Here is a 19,674-nt window from a genome sequence, read left to right on the forward strand (position 1 = left end):
TATTTTATAATAGAATGTAGGTTTGTCAAAACCCCCGACTTCAGTACCAAGTCGGTACTGAAATTTTAAAAATGTGACGAGACAAGCATTTCCCCCTAGCATTTGAGCGGATTCTTAAACACCACTGATTGGCCACTGTGTTCACACGCTGATCAGATATGTCTGTGATTGGCTACAATGATAAACGCTTCAAAAACATATAAATAGACATCAATGATGCTCTTCACCAAGCGTGTATCTTACACAGATACACACGGGAGCGTTTGAATGTAGGCATCTATCAGTGGATCCCTAATATATCCGCTGATAGACACCTGCTTTCAAACACTCCCATCTGTATCTGTGTAAGCGCTCGGTGAAGAGCGTCAAAGATGTCTATTTACAACATGGTTTTTGAAGCATTGATCATTGTAGCCAATCACAGACATATCTGATGAGCGTGTGAACACAGTGGCCAATCAGAGGTGTTTAAGAATCTGCTCAAAATGCTAGGGGGAAATGCTGGTATTGTCACATTTTTAAAATGTCAGTACCGACTTGGTACCAAAGTAGGTAGTTTTGACAACCCTAATAGAAAGACATTAAGCTGTTATTTGCATGATCTTAACTCTTCCCTTGTTTTCCAGAGGGTCGGTGTGCAGCGTCACTTGAGGACATCCTAACATTCGCCACTGCTACTGATTTGGTTCCGTCTATTGGATTCAAACCCACCCCATCTATTTCATTCTTCAGCTCACCAGAACCCTCACGTGCCTTTCCTCAGAGCAGCTGTGATGCTAATCATCTCATTCTGCCTATACTACCCTCTTATGAGCTCTTCAAGAAACGCTTGGATTACACCATGTGTCAATTCTCAGTTATGCAGGACATTTAAACTGGATGTTTCAGTAGATTCACGGTATACATTTACCTAATGATCTACAATGGTGCTAAAAGTCTATTTATTGGGGTTAATGAGTATTTTTATAAATGGTATTTTTTAACCTAACTTACTTTAGCATTAATTGATCATAGGTTGGTCTTCATTTTATTTATCTGTAGTCTGATAATCCAAGGTGTTGCTAATTCTTCAGTTATGTAGCAGTACATTGGAATCCCTCAACAGAGAAGAGACAATTTGACAGCTTTGCTTTGAGCCATTCAACACTATTGGGGCATGAACTACAAATTAATACATTCTACAGAATCTTCAAAGTGATAAGATCATCTGTTCTTTGTGTGTTTTCAAAAAAATTTTTTTATGTTTTTGTAAATGTAGGCTTGGGGAGTTCTGGAAAGCTGATCAAGTGCATGTACATGTTTAGCTCATTATAAATGGTGTAGCAGCTGATTTTACCAGCCACACATTTCAGAAGTGCACTGGTTTTAGCTAGTAGCATTACCAAAGCTTATACTCTTAAGTAGTTAAATGTTTTGTGTTCTGCCGAACAGCATGGTTATTTAGCAGTGATTTTTTTTTTCTCTCGTACAAAAACAGTTCACCATAACAAGATTGTTGTAATTTCCTGGTAGCCACAAGATGGCGCAATTGCAAGTTTTTTGCCACACAATAGGCACGAGCTCCCCCTACATATCAATCAGTAGTTAATGAGCTGATCTCACTGTACCAGAGAGCCATGTTAGAATCATACAAAATGAACAGGTACTTCTCCCGATGTCGTTTGAAAGTGCATGATAGCTTACCAGCTCTATATCATAACTTATTAAACTTTTTTACTTATGTTACCCTCAGTGTTTTCCACATTGTCTTTATTAAATAATTGAGGATGGAATATTTTTAAAGAACAACGTCTTTAAGACGTCACACCTAAAAATATGCATGTTCCAAAAATGCATATTCCTGATAACTTGCGCCATTGTTCATCTGTCAGCGTGCGCGTTCTTGCACACAGACAGCGGTTCGCCGGTTGCCACGTCACCCTCGCAGTCGTCACTGCATAAACAGTAAAGATGGCGGCCTCCGTCCGGGAAAAACAGACAGGTCTGTTCATAAGTTTGAATTTATACTGAAACACTTAGTACTGTTGATATTATTGCTATTAATGATTTTCACGCATTTTTGTTTATTGAAAATACATAATATAGTACCCAGTACATAATAGCTGAAATTGTACAGTCCTGTCAGTGTAGCTGTGGATGCTAACCGTGTTGGTCATCTAGCAGCTGGTTAACATCAGATGAATGGACGATTAACCGGCATGACTAGTTAAAGCAGCACTTGTGCTTTAATGACTACGTACAGTCAACCAGCTCGTTTATGAAACCTATGGCTAATATTTATTCCTTATACCTGTCATAAGGAACCCATGATTTGATTTGACAAGCTAGCTAAACTCACTTAGCGTAAACTATTAAGCTTAATATTTTGTGGTACAGTATAGTCATGGTTAATATGTTACATAGGTACTGTTTTTAAGCTGAGGTTATTATTTTTATGGTTGACATTGTCATTTATGGATATTGACAGCCGCTGTGCAGCTGCTAACGTTGCTATGCAAAATGTTATTCGTCTCTAGGAATATGCTGTAGATTATTAGTTGTTTAAAAATGGAAAGCATGTGGACATTGCATAAAAAACATAATTCTGAAAAATTACCTGTTTCTGGTATAATTCTGCCAAAGCATCTAGGTATTTATTATGAACTGAGTCATTTAAATCACAAACAAGTAAATTAGCCTGTTATAGGGATACAAGTGATTTCAAAAATTCATATATTTCAATCATGTTTCTGTCCTCAGCTGCTTTGAAGCGAATGCTTAACTTTAATGCCCCACCGCTGAAAAACACAACAGCTGAGCCGGTATGGAAGGTAAGTGTAAACCTAGAGGTTTCCTCATCCTCCTAAACATGGCTCAGTGACACATTTATAGTTATAATTTGCATGCACACTCACCCTTTGCAATTCTTCTTAGGTTCTCATATACGATCGCTTTGGCCAAGACATCATATCTCCTCTGCTGTCTGTGAAAGAGTTACGAGACATGGGCATCACTCTGCACCTGTGAGGACCTCTAAGACCTTTTTTTTTTTTTTTTTTTTAATCACTGATCTAATTAGATTGATTTAAATGATTGTTTACTTTTCATTTGTTTCCTCTAGCTTATTGCACTCAGATCGCGACCCCATTCCAGATGTTCCTGCGGTTTACTTTGTAATGCCCACAGAGGAGAACGTTGACAGGATATGTCAAGTAAATATGTTCACTAAACAACTGAATTAGTCTTTTTGTCAGTCCCATTCCAGGACAATTTGTGAAAATCACACTATTGCAAAATTATTTTCACCTTCACAGGACCTCCGAAACCAACTATATGAGTCCTACTATTTGAACTTCATCTCCGCAATCTCCAGAAGCAAGTTGGAGGATATAGCAAGTGCTGCTCTAGCAGCTAATGCAGTTAACCAGGTGACCAAAGTAAGTTAAACACACTTACTCATGGTGAATGTTAGTTGTAAATTCAATTCAGTTTGCTAGAGCTTTTAATTCCTGCTAGAGCTCCTTGAATTCCTGAAGAAGGGAAAATAAAGTACTGCTCATTTTTATTATGCAGTTAGACAATATTAGACTGTTCTGTCCCTCCTCAGGTATTTGATCAATATTTGAACTTCATCACACTTGAAGATGATATGTTCATTCTCTGCAATCAAAACAAAGAACACATTTCCTATCATGGTAAGCTGCTAGACTTATTTGAATTTTATTCATTAAATTTGTAATCTGAATGAAGTTATTAATAGTGCTTCTTTCTGTCCCCTCAGCAATCAATAAACCAGATATCATGGACACAGACATGGAGGGCATAATGGACACAATAGTGGATAGTCTCTTCTGCTTCTTTGTCACTCTTGGTAAATAATGACAAAGTTTTTATCCTTTCATGCATATATACTGCCATTCAAATGTTTGGGGTCAGTAATATTTTTTTTTTAAATGTTTTTGAAAGAAGTCTCTTCTCACAAAGGCTGCATTTATTTGATGAAAAATACAGAAAAACAGTAATATTGTTAAATATTATTACAATATAACAATTGTACAAGTTTTCTATTGTAATATATTTTAAAATATAATTTAATACTGTGATGGCAAAGCTAATTTTCAGCAGCCATTACTCTCCAGTCTTATGTGTCACATGATCCTTCAGAAATAATTCTAATATGCTGATTTGCTGCTCAAGAAACATTTCTTATTAATATCAATGTTGAAAACAGTTATTTGATGAATATGAAATTTAAAGAACAGCATTTATTTGAAACAGAAATCTTTTGTAACATTGTATATGTCTTAGCTGTCACTTTTGATAAATTTAATGCATCCTTGCTGAATAAAAGTATTCATTTCTTAATTAAAAAAATCATACTGACCCTAAACTTTTTCACTGTAAATAATGCCTTATGTGTTAAAGCATATATATTATTTAAAGATTTCTGTGCCACTATCAGCACCAAATGAAATGGCATAAATAATGATTAATGATTCCAAACAGGATTCCCAGTCACTGTCTGCCATTGTTTGGCCAAACAAACATGCATTCCCACCGCTAACAAAAATGAATGAGTGAATGCATTTATAGCTCGACAGAGTCACAGTGTTGTTTACAGTCTTGAGCGGAATCAGACAACAAATGGCTTGCTTATAGTTGTCTACATATTAAGCTGGCATAGGACAAAATATTTTAACATTCAAAAAATGACACACTTCACCCATAAAGATGCTTTAGCACAGAAATGGAAAATACTGTAATTTTTCTTGCTCCCTAGATCTCGTGCTAAAACAATCCTTTCCTCATATGGGGATGTTCAGTGCTTTATAATCCATCTGAACTCTAATAAACCAAAGTTCTTTCATGGTACATGAAGTACTTTACAAAGAACTGATATTTAATCATAATTAAAGAGCAGTTTATATAATAATTCTCACATTACAGCCATTAATTTAACTCTTAACTGTCATGGGTGCCACTGGGTGGCAGAACCTTCCTAATATTGTTCTGTATATTGCTCAAAGGACAAAAACATTTAGATATGCATTGAATATTTAATTTAGGTCTATTTACATAATACTTGAATATTAGAATTGTATATGGCAGAAACTTCACAATTCAAATTAAGTGCATTTATCAAGCCTGTATTGTTGTTTTTGAAATGTGATTTTGTGTGTCTTGGGAGCCTGTGAGCAGATATTTAATGCACCCTCCTATTGGCAGTACAGTGAGCTTTCCTGTTATCATAGGTGCTGTCCCAATAATCCGATGTCCAAGAGGGAATGCTGCCGAAATGGTAGCCGTGGTAAGAGACCCACTGCTCTATTTTTTAATGTTCCTCTTATACTTGCTTTATGAGCAGTCTGAGACACCTTTGTCTTCTCCTGCTCGGTAAAGAGAGGTTTACGAATTCAGAAATTGAGTGTAAAAGAAATGTCTGTGGTTAAATGACCACTTCAAACCCCTACATAATCTCTTTGTTAAAGTGCATTTGTACATTTTATACTCTATGTGCACAGCATGTAAACTGATACAGTCGCTTAATTCAGTTTTACTGATGGTACAGAATTCTTCTTTGTTCCGTATGTGGGATTCAGTCCAACCTTGGCTCGCTTTCACTAGAGTGCTGAGCTTTTAGATGATTAGTTTCAGCGAAAGAATGTCTCAATGTAATATGAGACAAAATTAACATCTGTCGCTCAGGTTATTGGATTAATTTATTTTGGATTAATTTACATATTGTACAACTAATTTCTACTGGAAATAATTAGTAATGTTGATTTAACACTTTTTCATAACAGAAACTCGACAAGAAACTGAGAGAGAATCTGCGAGACGCTCGTAACAGCCTGTTCACCGGAGACACCATGGGCTCTGGCCAGTTCAGGTGGAGCAAAAGCACCCCCATACAACTGATGGATGGATGGATGGATGGATGGATGGACAGACAGACAGACAGAGATAGATAGACAGACAGAGATAGATAGACAGATAGATAGACAGATAGATAGACAGACAGACAGACAGACAGATAGACAGACATAGACAGACAGATAAATAGACAGATAGACAAACATACAGATAGATAGACTGACAGATAGATAGATAGATAGACATAGATAGGCAGACAAACAGACAGACAGACACAGATAGATAGACTGACAGATAGACATAGATAGACAGACAAACAGATAGATAGATAGACAGACAGACAGACAGATAAATAGACAGACAGACAAATCGATAGATAGACAGACAGACAAACAGACAGATAGATAGACGGACAGACAAACAGACAGACAGATAGACACAGATAGATAGACAGACAGACAGATAGACAAACAGACAGATAGATGATAGATTGATTTGATTGATTGATAGACAGACAGACATAGATAGACAGACAGACAGACAGACAGACAGATAGATAGATAGATAGATAGACAGACACAGACAGATACAGAAGATAGATAGATAGATAGACAGACAGACAGACACACAGATAGATAGACAGACAGACAGACAGATACACAGATAGATAGATAGATAGATAGATAGATAGATAGATAGATAGATAGACAGACAGACAGACACACAGATAGATGGATAGATAGACAGACAGACACACACAGATAGATAGACAGACAGACAGACAGACACACAGATCGACAGACAGACAGATAGACACAGACAGACACACAGATAGATAGACAGACAGATAGACAGACACACAGATAGATAGATAGATAGATAGACAGACAGACACACACACAGATAGATAGACAGACCGACAGACACATAGATAGACAGACCGACAGACACATAGATAGACAGACAGACACACAGATAGATAGATAGATAGACAGACAGACACACAGATAGATAGATAGATAGATAGACACACAGACAGACAGACACACAGATAGATAGATAGATAGATAGATAGACAGATAGACACACAGATAGATAGACAGACAGACAGACAGACAGACACAGATAGATAGATAGACAGACAGACAGACACACAGATAGATAGATAGATAGATAGACAGACAGACAGACAGACAGACAGACACACAGATAGATAGATAGACAGACAGACACATAGACAGACACAGATAGACAGACAGACAGACAGACAGACAGACAGACACACAGATAGATAGATAGACAGACAGACAGACAGACACACAGATAGATAGATAGACAGACAGACACATAGACAGACAAAGATAGATAGACAGACAGACAGACAGACACACAGATAGATAGATAGATAGATAGATAGACAGACACACACACAGATAGATAGATAGACAGACAGACAGACAGACAGATAGATAGATAGATAGATAGATAGATAGATAGACAGACAGACAGATAAATAGACTGACAGACTCTACTATACTAGGACATCTTACGAAAGATGCAGACTCTAGAGACATGTTTTAGTATTGGCCCATAAAAATTCTCCCATCTTTCCCTCCACCTCTCCCACAGCTTCCAGAGGCCGCTGTTTGTTCTTGCCGATCGTAACCTGGATCTAGCAACTCCTCTCCACCACACATGGACGTATCAGGCTCTCATTCATGATGTGCTGGTGAGCAGAACCCAAAATAACCTTACATGACCCATAATTAATACTCCCTTTTCTACTAGTGTTAATGTATTTTTTTTCCCTAAATGGAAACTGCAAATAGTTCCAAGTTGCGGCATATGGAAAGATGAAGTTATTGCAGTTATCATATGGATGACAAAGGGGTTTCATGAAATGTGGAATGTACATGCTGGGTTGCTTTTTGTGCCAGTGATCACTAATCATTTTGGGGTTTTTGTCCACCGCCTCAAAAATGTTTTTTCTCAATTCCCTGTATGGCAGCAGTACTCTTGAGGGATTTTATTCTATATATTTTTTATTCAGAGTAAAAGCTGTCATATATGTTCCCTTATGTCCTTTTTTATGTTTTTATTCAGTTCTGTCGCCTTGCCTAACTAACATATGTCCTATATCAGGACTTCCATCTGAACCGGGTCAGTGTGGAGGAGTCTCAAGGGTCAGAGGCCAGCCCAGCGGGAGCACGACCCAAAAAAAAAAACAAAAAGAGCTATGATCTCACTGCTGCTGACAGATTTTGGCAAAAACACAAAGGAAGGTAAATATCTACTGTTGATAAAACAAATAAAGGTAATTATTGGTCGTTAACAAATGTTTTTAATTGTTTTCTTTCTTTTTGAACTGATGACTGTCTGATGGAACTGCATTTTACTTTTACTTTTCTACATTTTGCTAATAAGTTTCCAAAGACCTTATTCTGTCCCAGTTTTGATTAAAGTGATAGTTCACCCAAAAATGAAAATTGTGTCATCATTTACTCACCCTCATGACATTCCAAACTTGTATGACTCTATTTATTCTTTTTTTTTTTTTTTGGAAGTCAGTGGGCACCAAAATGGTTTGGTTACCAACATTCTTCAAAATATCTTATTTTGTGTGTTCCACAAAGAAAGAAAGTGATACAGGTTTGGAAGGACATGAGGGTAAATAATGACAGAATTTTCTTGGGTGAACTATCCCTTTAAGGACATTTAATAAACCAACTGTACTGGCAAATGTGTAAATGTTTGATAGGAAAGCATCCCTAGTTGTCTTAATTCACTTAACTGGTTTGTCAGATGTCACAGTATTCGTTAATATTTAAGAACGTTTGCCAATGTTATTAATTTTTGCAAAATTGCATCAGTTCTGTGTTTTGAAAACTCTTTTAGTTTCATTCCTGCTTTCAGAACTGTATCCAACAGTTTATACAGATTTATTAACAACAGCTTAATGACACTTATTTTATCCTCCTCTGCAGAAAAGCATTTAATTGATTTTTGTTCACCATTTCAGTCCATTCCCTGAGGTTGCAGAAGCCGTGCAGGAGGAACTGGATACATATCGAGCCCAAGAGGATGAGGTTAAACGCCTCAAGAGCATCATGGTAGGTTGATAAGGCTGATGATGAATTATATATGAAGGAATTGTTGCATGATGGTTAACACGGATAAATGTGATTTTCTTCAAAGGGCTTAGAAGGGGAGGATGATGGAGCTATTAGTATGTTGTCAGATAACACTGCCAAACTTACCTCAGCCGTCAGGTAAGAAGTTCTTCATACTATGAAGTAATTGTGTATTCTTGCATAAAGGACCGGTATGATGTATAGAATGTTAATTATTAAGGGCGCAGTATGTAAGTTTCTCCCCTAGAGGTCGCTTATTCAAAACAATAACAAAGGCGTAGCTTGATGACATTGTGAATGAGCGTGGAATCACGGGTGTTGTTTTCTCCAGCAAGTTTTCAGGGAAGTGATTGATTGTGTTATGCCAATGTTTTTAGTTCTAATATTCCAACTGACAACCAGCCTAATTTTTTGACGCATGTGATAGTAGTGTGCGTGATTATAAAACGTGCCGGAGACATTTAAAATGCTTTTTGCGTAGTTCATTATACTTATTTTACGGAATGAAGTTTATTTCGTGGCTTAAATAAATGACCTGTTACCTGTTTGGCTCGTCAAAAATGTTACATTCAGCTGGCGCAAATTTGTTGACTTTTGAAAATCAAGTTAATTTTTTACTAGGAGAGGAGCAGTTTTCATGCACAACATTGTTTTTATTGTCTCTTATAACAAAAATATTTTATTAAACCCATGAAAATACAGATCTTGTTTTAAATAATGGTGAAAAATCCCTTTTTAAAACTGCTGTTCTATTATTATTTTGACTGGTATGTTTTTCATAAATTCACAAAGTTTACATATTTAAATATTTCAGTTTATATTAAATGATGTATATGAAATATATCCTAATATAATCTAATTACATCCAGAACTTGTCTCATATTTCACGAGAGCTGTTATACATATGTATTAGTCATTGCACTCACAAAGGGCCTACCGCTGTACCCCTGCCTGACCCTACGCTTATAGAGTAGGATAACAGCGTGCTCTTCTCTCTCTAAACAGTTCTCTTCCTGAGCTCCTGGAAAAAAAGAGACTGATTGACCTCCACACCAATGTTGCCACAGCGGTTTTGGACCACATCAAGGTCAGTGCTCAATGAGAAAAATGTTTTTCATCTCTTAGGTTACATTTTCTCAGCACATCATGTTATTTCTGTGAGGTAGAGTTGCATATTTTTCTTCTAAATTTGCCTGTCTGTCTTTAGAGCCGTAAGCTTGATGTGTACTTCGAGTACGAGGAGAAGCTCATGAGCAAGTCCACGCTCGATAAATCCCTGCTGGACATTATCAGTGATCCTGATGGTGAGTCTTGCTTGTGATAAACATTCAAGGTTAATAGTCTCATCAGTTCCATCTCAGATCTGTGATAATGAACCTTAAGCCCTATTTGGACTGGATTAGTTTTATGCGGGGTGGTGGGGTAATGAAAGAATTACCAAAGCTTGTTTGATATTTTAATCTTGTCCGAATTGGCCATGTAAGTAATTTTTGGACCTTTTCTGCTCTGCGTATTATCATGCTGGTAAAGATTACTGAAAGGGCTGCACAATTAATCAAAATAAAACTGAAATAGCAATATGACTTATTAAATCGCAAAGGCTGTGATGTAATTAAATATACAGTAGTCAACATTTGAAGTGGATCAAAAAAGTTCATCAAAATTGTCCTAAGAACTAAGTTGTCCTAAGAGGAAGGTTTTAGGACAACTTTGATGAAAGGTTTTGATCCACTTCAAATGTTGACTACTATATTATGCGCTGGGTGTTTTAGAGTATAGTGCAGCACTGTGCTCTTTTACACTTGAGGAGCTCATGATTTAGTGTTTTTAGTGTCTCAGAGCGAATTGGTTGGCATTAAATGCTGCTCCACATGAACTCATCTATGAGTTTGGATCACTTATTAGTGCAATTGGGAAGGCAACATGCATATTCCCAAACTTGAAATGAGCACTTCTAAACCGGCTGTTGTCAACAAGAGAAGCTTTATGGTTTGATTTTAATTTTTATTTTTGTAATAATAATTTTGGTCCCACTTTATATTAGGCTTCTTTAACAACTATGTAGTAAGATTTAAATTAATCATTTAATACAGTACACTTATTGTGCATGTTTTATATTGTACTTATATTTAAAAATACCTGCATGTAATTACATCTGTAATTATTTCTGTAATGACATCTATAATTACACTGTTGACCCTTCCCTTACCCTACACCTTAAACCCATACCACCAAACCTGTCCCCAAGTATCCCACCTCAATAGTAGCACAAGTGTTTTGCAAAACAACAAGTACACAAAATAAGTACATTATACTTTTGATGCAAGTACATAGTAGTTAAAGGCACCTAATATAAAGTGTGACAGATTTTTTTTTCCCCATATCATGCAGCCCTAGTTTACAGTGTCTTTTAACTTTTATACAATTCCCTGTAGAAATGCCCAGAGGGGGAAAAAAATCCCTTGTGAACTGTCATGCAAATAAATAACCTTGCGGTTCTCTAACATCTGACTGGATGAGCCCTGCTCAAAGCCATTGTAAAATATGCATATCTGTGACTGCACATCAGTTGAATTTTATGCTACTGGCACAAGTTGCTACAAACCAATAATAATAATGCTAGGTAATAGTAATAATATTGATGATGACAATAATAAGATCTTTGATTAATATGTGGCTTGGCAACCATGACAAACTACACATTCTGCCTGACAACACCCCATAATTGTGGTAAAATCTCTGTAACACTTGGCCTCAAGTGGCTTATTGCTTTAATAAGCCTTGACTTCTCAGCTGGTCTTTGAGCTTGACCGTAATCCAAACACCACTATATCCCTCAAAGCATGGCATACTGCCTTACTGTCATAAAATTTTGTTTTAACAAGAACAGCCCCATCCTGAGAGATCAAACGAAACTAATTGAATGAGTAACTCATACCCCCTTCCCCTAATGAGGGCCTATCCCACCCCTCATCCTCATCCAGTCATTTTTCCAGCTTAGCGGACTGAAATGCATCACATCCCTAGGGGGAAGCGGCCCGCTTTAAAGGCTCTCTGTGATGCTACCACAGGACGGGATTTGTTTTCTCTCCTGCCAGCATTGTGAGGTTTCAAGAGGACACTGTTTCTTGATCTCCACAGGGTCCTCTGTTGGTTCATGGGTTTTCTTATGAGTACACAGGAATGGCCACTAAATATAATGATAGTGATCAGATATTTTTCAAGTGATACACAATGCTTTATTGTTCCGATGAGCACAATCTTTGATTTACCAATCATGTTTCGCTAGTTTTGGAGGGGGCAAAAAAACCCTAACAAACTCTAGTAGTTCTTGAATTTAAAGTAACTGTAAGCATTTGCATAATGACTGTATAAATGTTGTTCTTATTGGTAGCTGGAACAGCAGAGGATAAGATGAGGCTGTTTCTGATCTACTACATCACTTCCCAGCAGCCCCCATCTGAGGTAAGGCCCCACACCACCATGGTCATGATCAAGTAGTTATCATAATAAACTACATCCCGAAAGAAACTTTCAGTACAAGTTAAGTTTAGGGACAGCAATATTGATTACCATTCAACAAAAGCAATTTGTGAGGCTTACTTTTGTATGGAAGCATTTAAATTAATTTTTCTGTTTAAAATTGTGAATTATTTGAGCTGTGAAGTTGTCCTTGTCATTTTAAGCATTATATTGTCATGACAACAAAAGTGTGAATTTAGATATACTGTAACTTTACACAGAAAAGGTTAATAAGCAATTTGGTCATAATTTATGTACGCAATATTGTTTGTGTGTGTACTATTGAAACAATAGGTATTTTAATATTTATGGATTGGCCTTTCATTTCCATAGTGCATCACTGCAACCCAGATTTTTGCATCTTTTTTTCTTTTCTTTTTTTCTTCTTTAAGAAATATCAGAACAAGTGAAAATTATTTTTTGTGGTAATCAACATTATGCTACAAACAGTGTCGACTGAGCTTAACTTGTTCTGAACCAAGGATACTCCTTTAAGAGTACTAGATAAATAATCCTAAAACGTAGGTTTGAGAATGTCTGTGGTGGGCTACCCTGATGTGCACTTTCGGTAACACCACAATTTATTATAATCAGTGGCAAATGCATGGACTTCATTGTTTGGGGACACATGGAGCCAAAAACATTCTGTCCATTCCCTATGAAGCTCGGCCCGGGTTCTTAAACTGTACTTTCAGAAGCTGTCTTCAAAAGCCTTGTTGTTCTTTGGGACACATGCAGCGCAGATTTGAGGAACTCTGACACCCTTTGATGCCACAGCCAAGTGTTATTACTCTTGTACCTTGATAAAGCAGGATTGTTCAGCTAATGGAAAGATCTCTTTTTCTGTGGGATGTTACTTAAACGGCCATACAAATGAAAGTTTTGAGTTCTTGTGTACACTTCCGACGCGAGGGGACGGAACCGTGGGACCAAGCTGTGATGGACGATGTCCAAGTGACCACATTTCAACCCTGGAGAAAGCACACTGACCCATGCTAACTGTCATTCCCTATTATGTTTACCGATGCAGGCTGTAAAAGCTTTGACTTTCCAAAAGAGAAGAGTCTGAACCATTTTTCCATGTCTTTTGGTATCCTTTCTTTCATCTGTGTCCTTGTGAACCAGCATGGGTTATTGTTGGCTGAGTATTTGCTTAAACTTCAAAAACTGCCATTTTGTTGTTTGTTTTCTGAGGCTGTAATTAGGTTGGTGACATGAAAATGGCCCTCTCACTCATGTGGTATAGACAACTATGTCTCTAACAGGAATGAGATTTTCTCCTCACCCTGATGGATGCTTATGGCTTGTGAGCTATATGTCATCCTTCATTCTATAAAAACAGCTACTCTTGAATGGTGCATTTTTGTTTTCATCTTTGAGAGTCGAGTGTTGAAAAAAGACATTTGGTTCTTTTTAGGCTGATCTAGAACAGTACAAGAAAGCCTTGGTTGATGCAGGCTGCGACCTATCCCCACTTAACTACATTAAGCAGTGGAAGTAAGTTCTGGCCATTGTCAACAAACACACCATAATACGCTGTCACATTTGCCTAGTTACTACATTAAATTCAGCAGAAAGATGAGAACAGTAGTGTTGCAAACTAATATGACCTATTTTCCAGAGCTTTCACCAAGATGGCTGCAACGCCAGCCAATTACGGGAGCAGTGGAGTGAAACCAATGGGGTATGAGGCTACACTAAATTTAATTCTCAAAATGTGAATCCTTTTGCTGATGTGTTTTTAATGCAGTGACCTGTCTTTTTTCAGACTGTTCTCGAGGGTGATGAACACTGGCTCCCAGTTTGTGATGGAGGGGGTGAAAAATCTGGTCCTGAAACAACATGTGAGTATTTATTACCACTTACACTTAAGAAAAAAAGAATTAACAAGCCATCCATATCTGCAACAACTACCATGAGCTAAATTTTATGATTTTCACCTCAAATTGTGCCTCTTATTGAGGACTTGTGTGTTCCTACAAGGGATATGTAGAATGTTCTTAAGAGACAGGGGATCAAATGTAAAAAAAGAAAAAAAAGAAAAAGGGGGCATCTATCACTACTATAATTCCTATATGATCATTTCATATATGCAGGCCATGTCACTTCACCATTTTAATAGCCTAACAGCCTACATTTCACATAATAGGGCAATAGATGGCACTTGGACTTAATTTAACCGACTATGATAGTTTCATCAAATGGTAAATTAATATATAGTACATAAATAAGAATAAATTGAACACTACTTACCATTAATGCACTTCTGGTGCTGCATAGTTTTGCAGAGTGCTTTGGAGTCAATTCACTTCTGATTTTTAAGAATTTGTAAAATGAGACAAACTGCAGATCCACAAATGCAAATTCTTTTGTCCATTCAGACTGTATTCTTTTCTATTCACCTTTGTTAAGAATTGAAAACAGACTTTCAACCAATTTATGATGCATAAGACTGGGAAATTACTACTTCACTTCACATAGTCCAATGAAATTTGAGCTTGTTGTGCCACATGACGATTGGTTGATGTATTATACATGACAAACGGAGTAACTGACATTTATAAATCATGTAATATTTTTTAAAGTTGTGGATAAATGTGGATTTTTATTTGAACAGACTCAATAATCGTTGAGAGAGGGCCATATGTGGTCCACGGTTCTCGGACGCTTTTGTATACAGACTGTCTAGGCACAGTTATGAATGTGTAACTACTAACAAAACACCTTGCATTTTGTTTTTTACAGTGAGCAAAATAATTACAACAAAAAGAAATTTGATTGAATAGAATGAATAGTGGTTCGCAAGCAAGCAATGTCAGAATGGCAGTTTGTCAGTTAAAGGGATAGTTCACCCAAAAATTAAAATTCTGTCATCATTTACTCACCCTCAGGTTGTTCCAAACCTGTATAAATTTCTTTGTTCTGTTGAACACAAAGGAATATATTTTGAAGAATGTGGGACACTGAACAATTCTGTGGCACCACTGACTTCCATAGTATTTTTTTTCCTACTATGGAAGTCAATGGTGCCCCAAAGTGGCCTGGTTACAAACTTCCTTCAAAATATCTTCCTATGTGTTCAGCAGAGCAAAGAAATTCATACAGGTTTGGAACAACTTGAGGGTGAGTAAATGATGACATATGTTTCATTTTTGGGTGAACTATCCCTTTAAGTCTGAAGCAAGATGCAAACCTTTAGCAACGCATTATGACAATGACGTCTCTGACAGCAGATATGTAAAAAATAAATGGGAATTTTCAGACTTTTGAGCATTTTGTTACTGTTTTGTACACATTGCTATATTGATTATAATTCAAGTGCATTTTGTTTTATTGACTTCAATATTATTGTAGAGATAATTGTAGAGAGAAGCACTTTTGATTCCTTATGAAAAAGGGCAGGGGCTTGAGCCCCCAGAATTTATGGGTTTATTTTGATTCTCTTTTTTTTTTTTCTCATATAGAACTTGCCGGTTACTCGCATCTTGGACAATTTGATGGAAATGAAGTCAAACCCGGTGAGCGCTCCTTTTCCCTACATCGTTTTAACTTCTCCCTCATAAGCACAAATATTCAACATATTTTGCTGCTATATTAGTATGAAATATGTAGTAATTAATCATCAGCTTATAGTAATTAATCATCTGTCCAAATGTTAGCTAAAAGTCTAAATCCAAAAATCTTTAAAGACCATTGTGCCCAGTCAGTGTGCACACTTGTTATTGTGTATCACCACAGTTGACTGCTTTACCTCCCACTGCGGATTAATACATATGACACTGCAGCGCTATGGGACACTGAATTTGCTCTGATGGGGCACTGAAGAGGCTCTTTGAGTGTGCCGAGACTTCAATCCAAGCAATCTGAGCTGCACGGTTAATGCGACTGTCTCAGCCAGGGGAACACCTGCGGAGAGAGAGAGGCAGAGAGTTTCTAGTGAGCAAACCTGAAGCATGATGTATTACGTTTCTAGGGCTAAGGGATTTGGAATCAATGCATTTGGGCCTTTGTGAGGTGGAACAGAGATGCAAACCCTCAGGTGCGCAGCACTAGGGGGCGTCTGTACAGAAGCCTAAGCTATTTCAGCGATTAATTGTATTGTGTTCTGCTACGCACTTAAGGATCTCATTGTCTGCAAAATGTCTGTATATGAAGCATCAGGTATTTGAACACACTGGCGGTTTTCAAGTTATTGTTGGATCACCTTAAAGGAAAAATCTGCTTTGAAAATTTCTCCTGATGCTTTGAAATCAACTAGCTTCCAGGACAGTGTGGGGGGAATGATTAATGCTGATTTGTTTTTTTTTTTTTGTTTTATAAATGTGGAATTACCACAAAGGATATGATGTGGCAAATCTTTGACAGCGCCCTCATAATAGGACTCCTCTCTATTTAGACATCTTGAATTCTCCCTAAGCACACTTCCAAGAACTATCCCGATGTGTTTTAAATATAAAACGTTGTAATGGAGACAGCTAGCTGACATATAAGCTCTTGAATTCATTGCTTGTGTAACAGTGGCCTTTTAGCTTCCCCTTCGTACCTTGACATAAAGACCTTATTTCCTTCTGAAACACCCTCAGGGTCCCTCTGATCTTCTCAGCCTTAAAAGCTGGGGTGGACAGATTTCCATATCCCGTTACCAACTGGAAATGCTTTCCCTTCACTGCCCATAAACCTGAATTGAACATAACCGTATTATCATTTTCTCAGCTACTGGAATTTCAGTGCCCTGCACAATACGGCTGTTGTTGGAGAAGCTGGGCAACTGAGCACTTCAGAATCTCCTGCCTCCGCCACTCGTCAGATAGTCCTTGCAGATGGGCCTGTGCGACCAGGTTGCAATAGTATGTTCGGCTATTAATACAAAGCTTTGTTACCCAGTTAGGGTAAACCGATAGCAGAAAAATCTAGAGCATTTTACCATTTGCAAGTGGAGTGGGGCTCTTCTTTCAGTAAGTTGACGGCAAAGTATTTCTCCCCAGAATGAAGTATGCGCCAAAGCGCCAGGACTGCCAGGCCGGGCTGACTGAGGTCCCGTGGGGGAAGAGACAGGCTTGGCCCATCCGATACAGAGGATGAGGAAGTAGGAGGCCATTGGCCCCCGCCTCAGAGACAGCTCTCCTCAATTTGTGTCGGGACTCTTCAAAGCAGAGAGATGATAATCTTGCTTTTTTAGTCAAACTGGAGGACATTTTACTGTTTGAGGCTTCTGGTTCTCAGACGAATGGTTGCTGGGAAGCATTAGATCTTGATAAGCATTTAATGTAGATGGATGAGGTGGTTTTTAGGAGATGATGTGGGGAGGGTGCGCTGAGTGTTATTTCATCCCTAATTTACTTACGTGCTCTGTAATCCCTAATGTTAGGTGTTGTGATTTTTGTAGGAGACCGATGACTACAGATACTTCGATCCCAAGATGCTTCGCGGAAGCGAGAGGTAAGACACTGAAGACGAAGACTAGGCCCCTTGGATTTTCAAATGATACATCTCTGTGTTTGACTTGGTCCCACTGTATTCAAATATTATGTTAAAGTCATTTGATCCATGGAGGAATTCTAAATTGCTTGTGTCTTTATTACATATACATAAGGCAGATTTAAAGTTAGGTAAATAACGGATCTGCACATCCTTGCCAGAGCTGGAACTTTCCACTGAAAATATTTAGAATATAAGGAGATCTGTAGTTTTTTTCCACAACTATTGGCTATTTTCGCTCTTTGCCTGTAATGATGAATTAATCCTAACTGTTTAACTCCCTCAGCTCCATTCCAAGGAACAAGAACCCTTTTCAAGAGGTGAGTATAAAAAGCAATGGTGATATCTGATGGTCATGATTTTGCACCATGTGGATGTTGATAGGGTATCTTCATGGTTTGGTGCCCATGTGTTGTAACCTGGCAGGGTTAATGTAAGTTACAGATAGCCTTCTGTTCCTAGTGGAGATTAGGCCCTGCTAATGACAAAGTGAGTTGGAAGCCCAGAGTGTCTGAGCTCACGTCTGTAGGAGGGCCACTTGAAATATTGCTGGGTTTTATTTAATACAAAGCATTTGTACAGTGCTGATGACAAAGCTGATGATAGATTTTCATTTCACAGGCCATCGTCTTTGTTGTTGGTGGAGGCAATTACATAGAGTATCAGAATCTTGTTGACTATACAAAGGTATGGCTGTGCCCATTTTGACATGTAAAATGTGCTACAAGAACTTGGTTTGCTTATGAAGATGAGTGTAATGATTCTCTTTTCTTCAGGCCAAGCAAGGGAAGCGGGTTCTTTATGGCTGTAGTGAGCTTTTCAATGCTGCCCAGTTCATTAAACAGGTATGATCACTTCCCCTACAGCATAAACTGATAGGAAGTGCATGTTATAAAAAACAGGACGTTTACATGCAACATCCAAGATGTCAGGTCACCCAATTTGCGTCACACTTCAGTTAAAAGTCCAAATTCATCAACACATTTTCGCATACAAGGACAGAATTCCATGAAAAATCAACTACTCCGCAATCCAATGCTCAAAAATCCAACCGATTATCCCAGAGTTGGAGGAAACAACACTGCTTTGAGTGTCTTGGAATGCTTTTTGCTGCTTGAAGCAAATCTACGTTGTACTTTGTCTTAACAAAGTTGACATCAAGTCATAACGTGCCTTTCCCTCTGTAAATATTTTTTAAACATTTTGCCCAGTTTTTTTTTTTTTTTTCCACATCAATTTCTTGATAATATACTTTTACCGCTTTGCTCTGAGCGAAAATACAGGGAGGGTTTCGTGTCTCGCTTTTCCAAATTCTTCCTGTAGTCGTGAACTTATATGACACTAACTGTATGCTGAACAATGATTCAGTTGTAATCCTACTTTTAAGTGTTAATGTGATTTTGCACTATCAGAGCTTTTAAGACTAAAGCCATTCATTTCTCCACAGCTCTCCCAGCTTGGTCAGAAATAGGAGGAGTTTTGAAGTCCAGTTATCCACCCTTCTCGAAACTGGAATCGAGATTTCTTCAGTTGTACTTCATTAAAACCTCTCTAACTTCAGAATCACTCATACTCCAGAATCACTCATATTCCATGTACTTTATACTGTTTTCCTATACTATTTAATTCAATACTAAAGGTTCCCGACAATAAAGTTTAACAGTCTTACGCACCAATTGCGCTTTGTTTT

The 19,674-nt window shown here is 37.7% G+C and overlaps 1 protein-coding gene across 2 annotated transcripts; it reads left to right on the forward strand.

The window, feature by feature from the left end:
• The first annotated feature begins 1,855 nt into the window (after positions 1–1,855).
• Positions 1,856–19,660, forward strand: scfd1 (sec1 family domain containing 1). 2 transcript variants are annotated; one of them, XM_051867810.1, is made up of 25 exons: positions 1,856–1,981; positions 2,740–2,810; positions 2,914–3,002; positions 3,101–3,191; positions 3,294–3,416; positions 3,587–3,674; positions 3,761–3,850; positions 5,232–5,287; positions 5,784–5,869; positions 7,483–7,582; positions 7,996–8,135; positions 8,873–8,963; positions 9,049–9,122; positions 9,990–10,071; positions 10,192–10,288; positions 12,379–12,449; positions 13,924–14,003; positions 14,128–14,190; positions 14,275–14,350; positions 15,971–16,024; positions 17,893–17,945; positions 18,271–18,304; positions 18,606–18,671; positions 18,761–18,829; positions 19,432–19,660. In XM_051867810.1, the coding sequence occupies exons 1-25, from the start codon at positions 1,951–1,953 to the stop codon at positions 19,453–19,455; spliced, it is 1,899 nt and encodes a 632-aa protein (XP_051723770.1). In that variant the 5' UTR covers positions 1,856–1,950; the 3' UTR covers positions 19,456–19,660. The 2 variants fall into 2 exon arrangements, with proteins under 2 accessions (XP_051723770.1, XP_051723771.1); XM_051867811.1 differs by lacking the exons at positions 17,893–17,945; positions 18,271–18,304; positions 18,606–18,671; positions 18,761–18,829; positions 19,432–19,660 and adding exons at positions 17,220–17,353; positions 17,492–17,876.
• Positions 19,661–19,674: the final 14 nt, after the last annotated feature.

Source organism: Ctenopharyngodon idella, chromosome 17 (assembly GCF_019924925.1).
Source record: "Ctenopharyngodon idella isolate HZGC_01 chromosome 17, HZGC01, whole genome shotgun sequence".
In the NCBI taxonomy this organism is placed as follows: Eukaryota; Metazoa; Chordata; class Actinopteri; order Cypriniformes; family Xenocyprididae; genus Ctenopharyngodon; species Ctenopharyngodon idella.

Bases quoted from the DNA above. Each gene is read 5' to 3' on its own strand.
- scfd1 (XM_051867810.1), top strand. From the start codon at position 1,951: ATGGCGGCCTCCGTCCGGGAAAAACAGACAG. The intron at 3,003-3,100 runs GTGAGGACCTCT...TGTTTCCTCTAG, and splicing joins ATGGGCATCACTCTGCACCT to CTTATTGCACTCAGATCGCG. The intron at 18,672-18,760 runs GTATGGCTGTGC...TCTTTTCTTCAG, and splicing joins ATCTTGTTGACTATACAAAG to GCCAAGCAAGGGAAGCGGGT.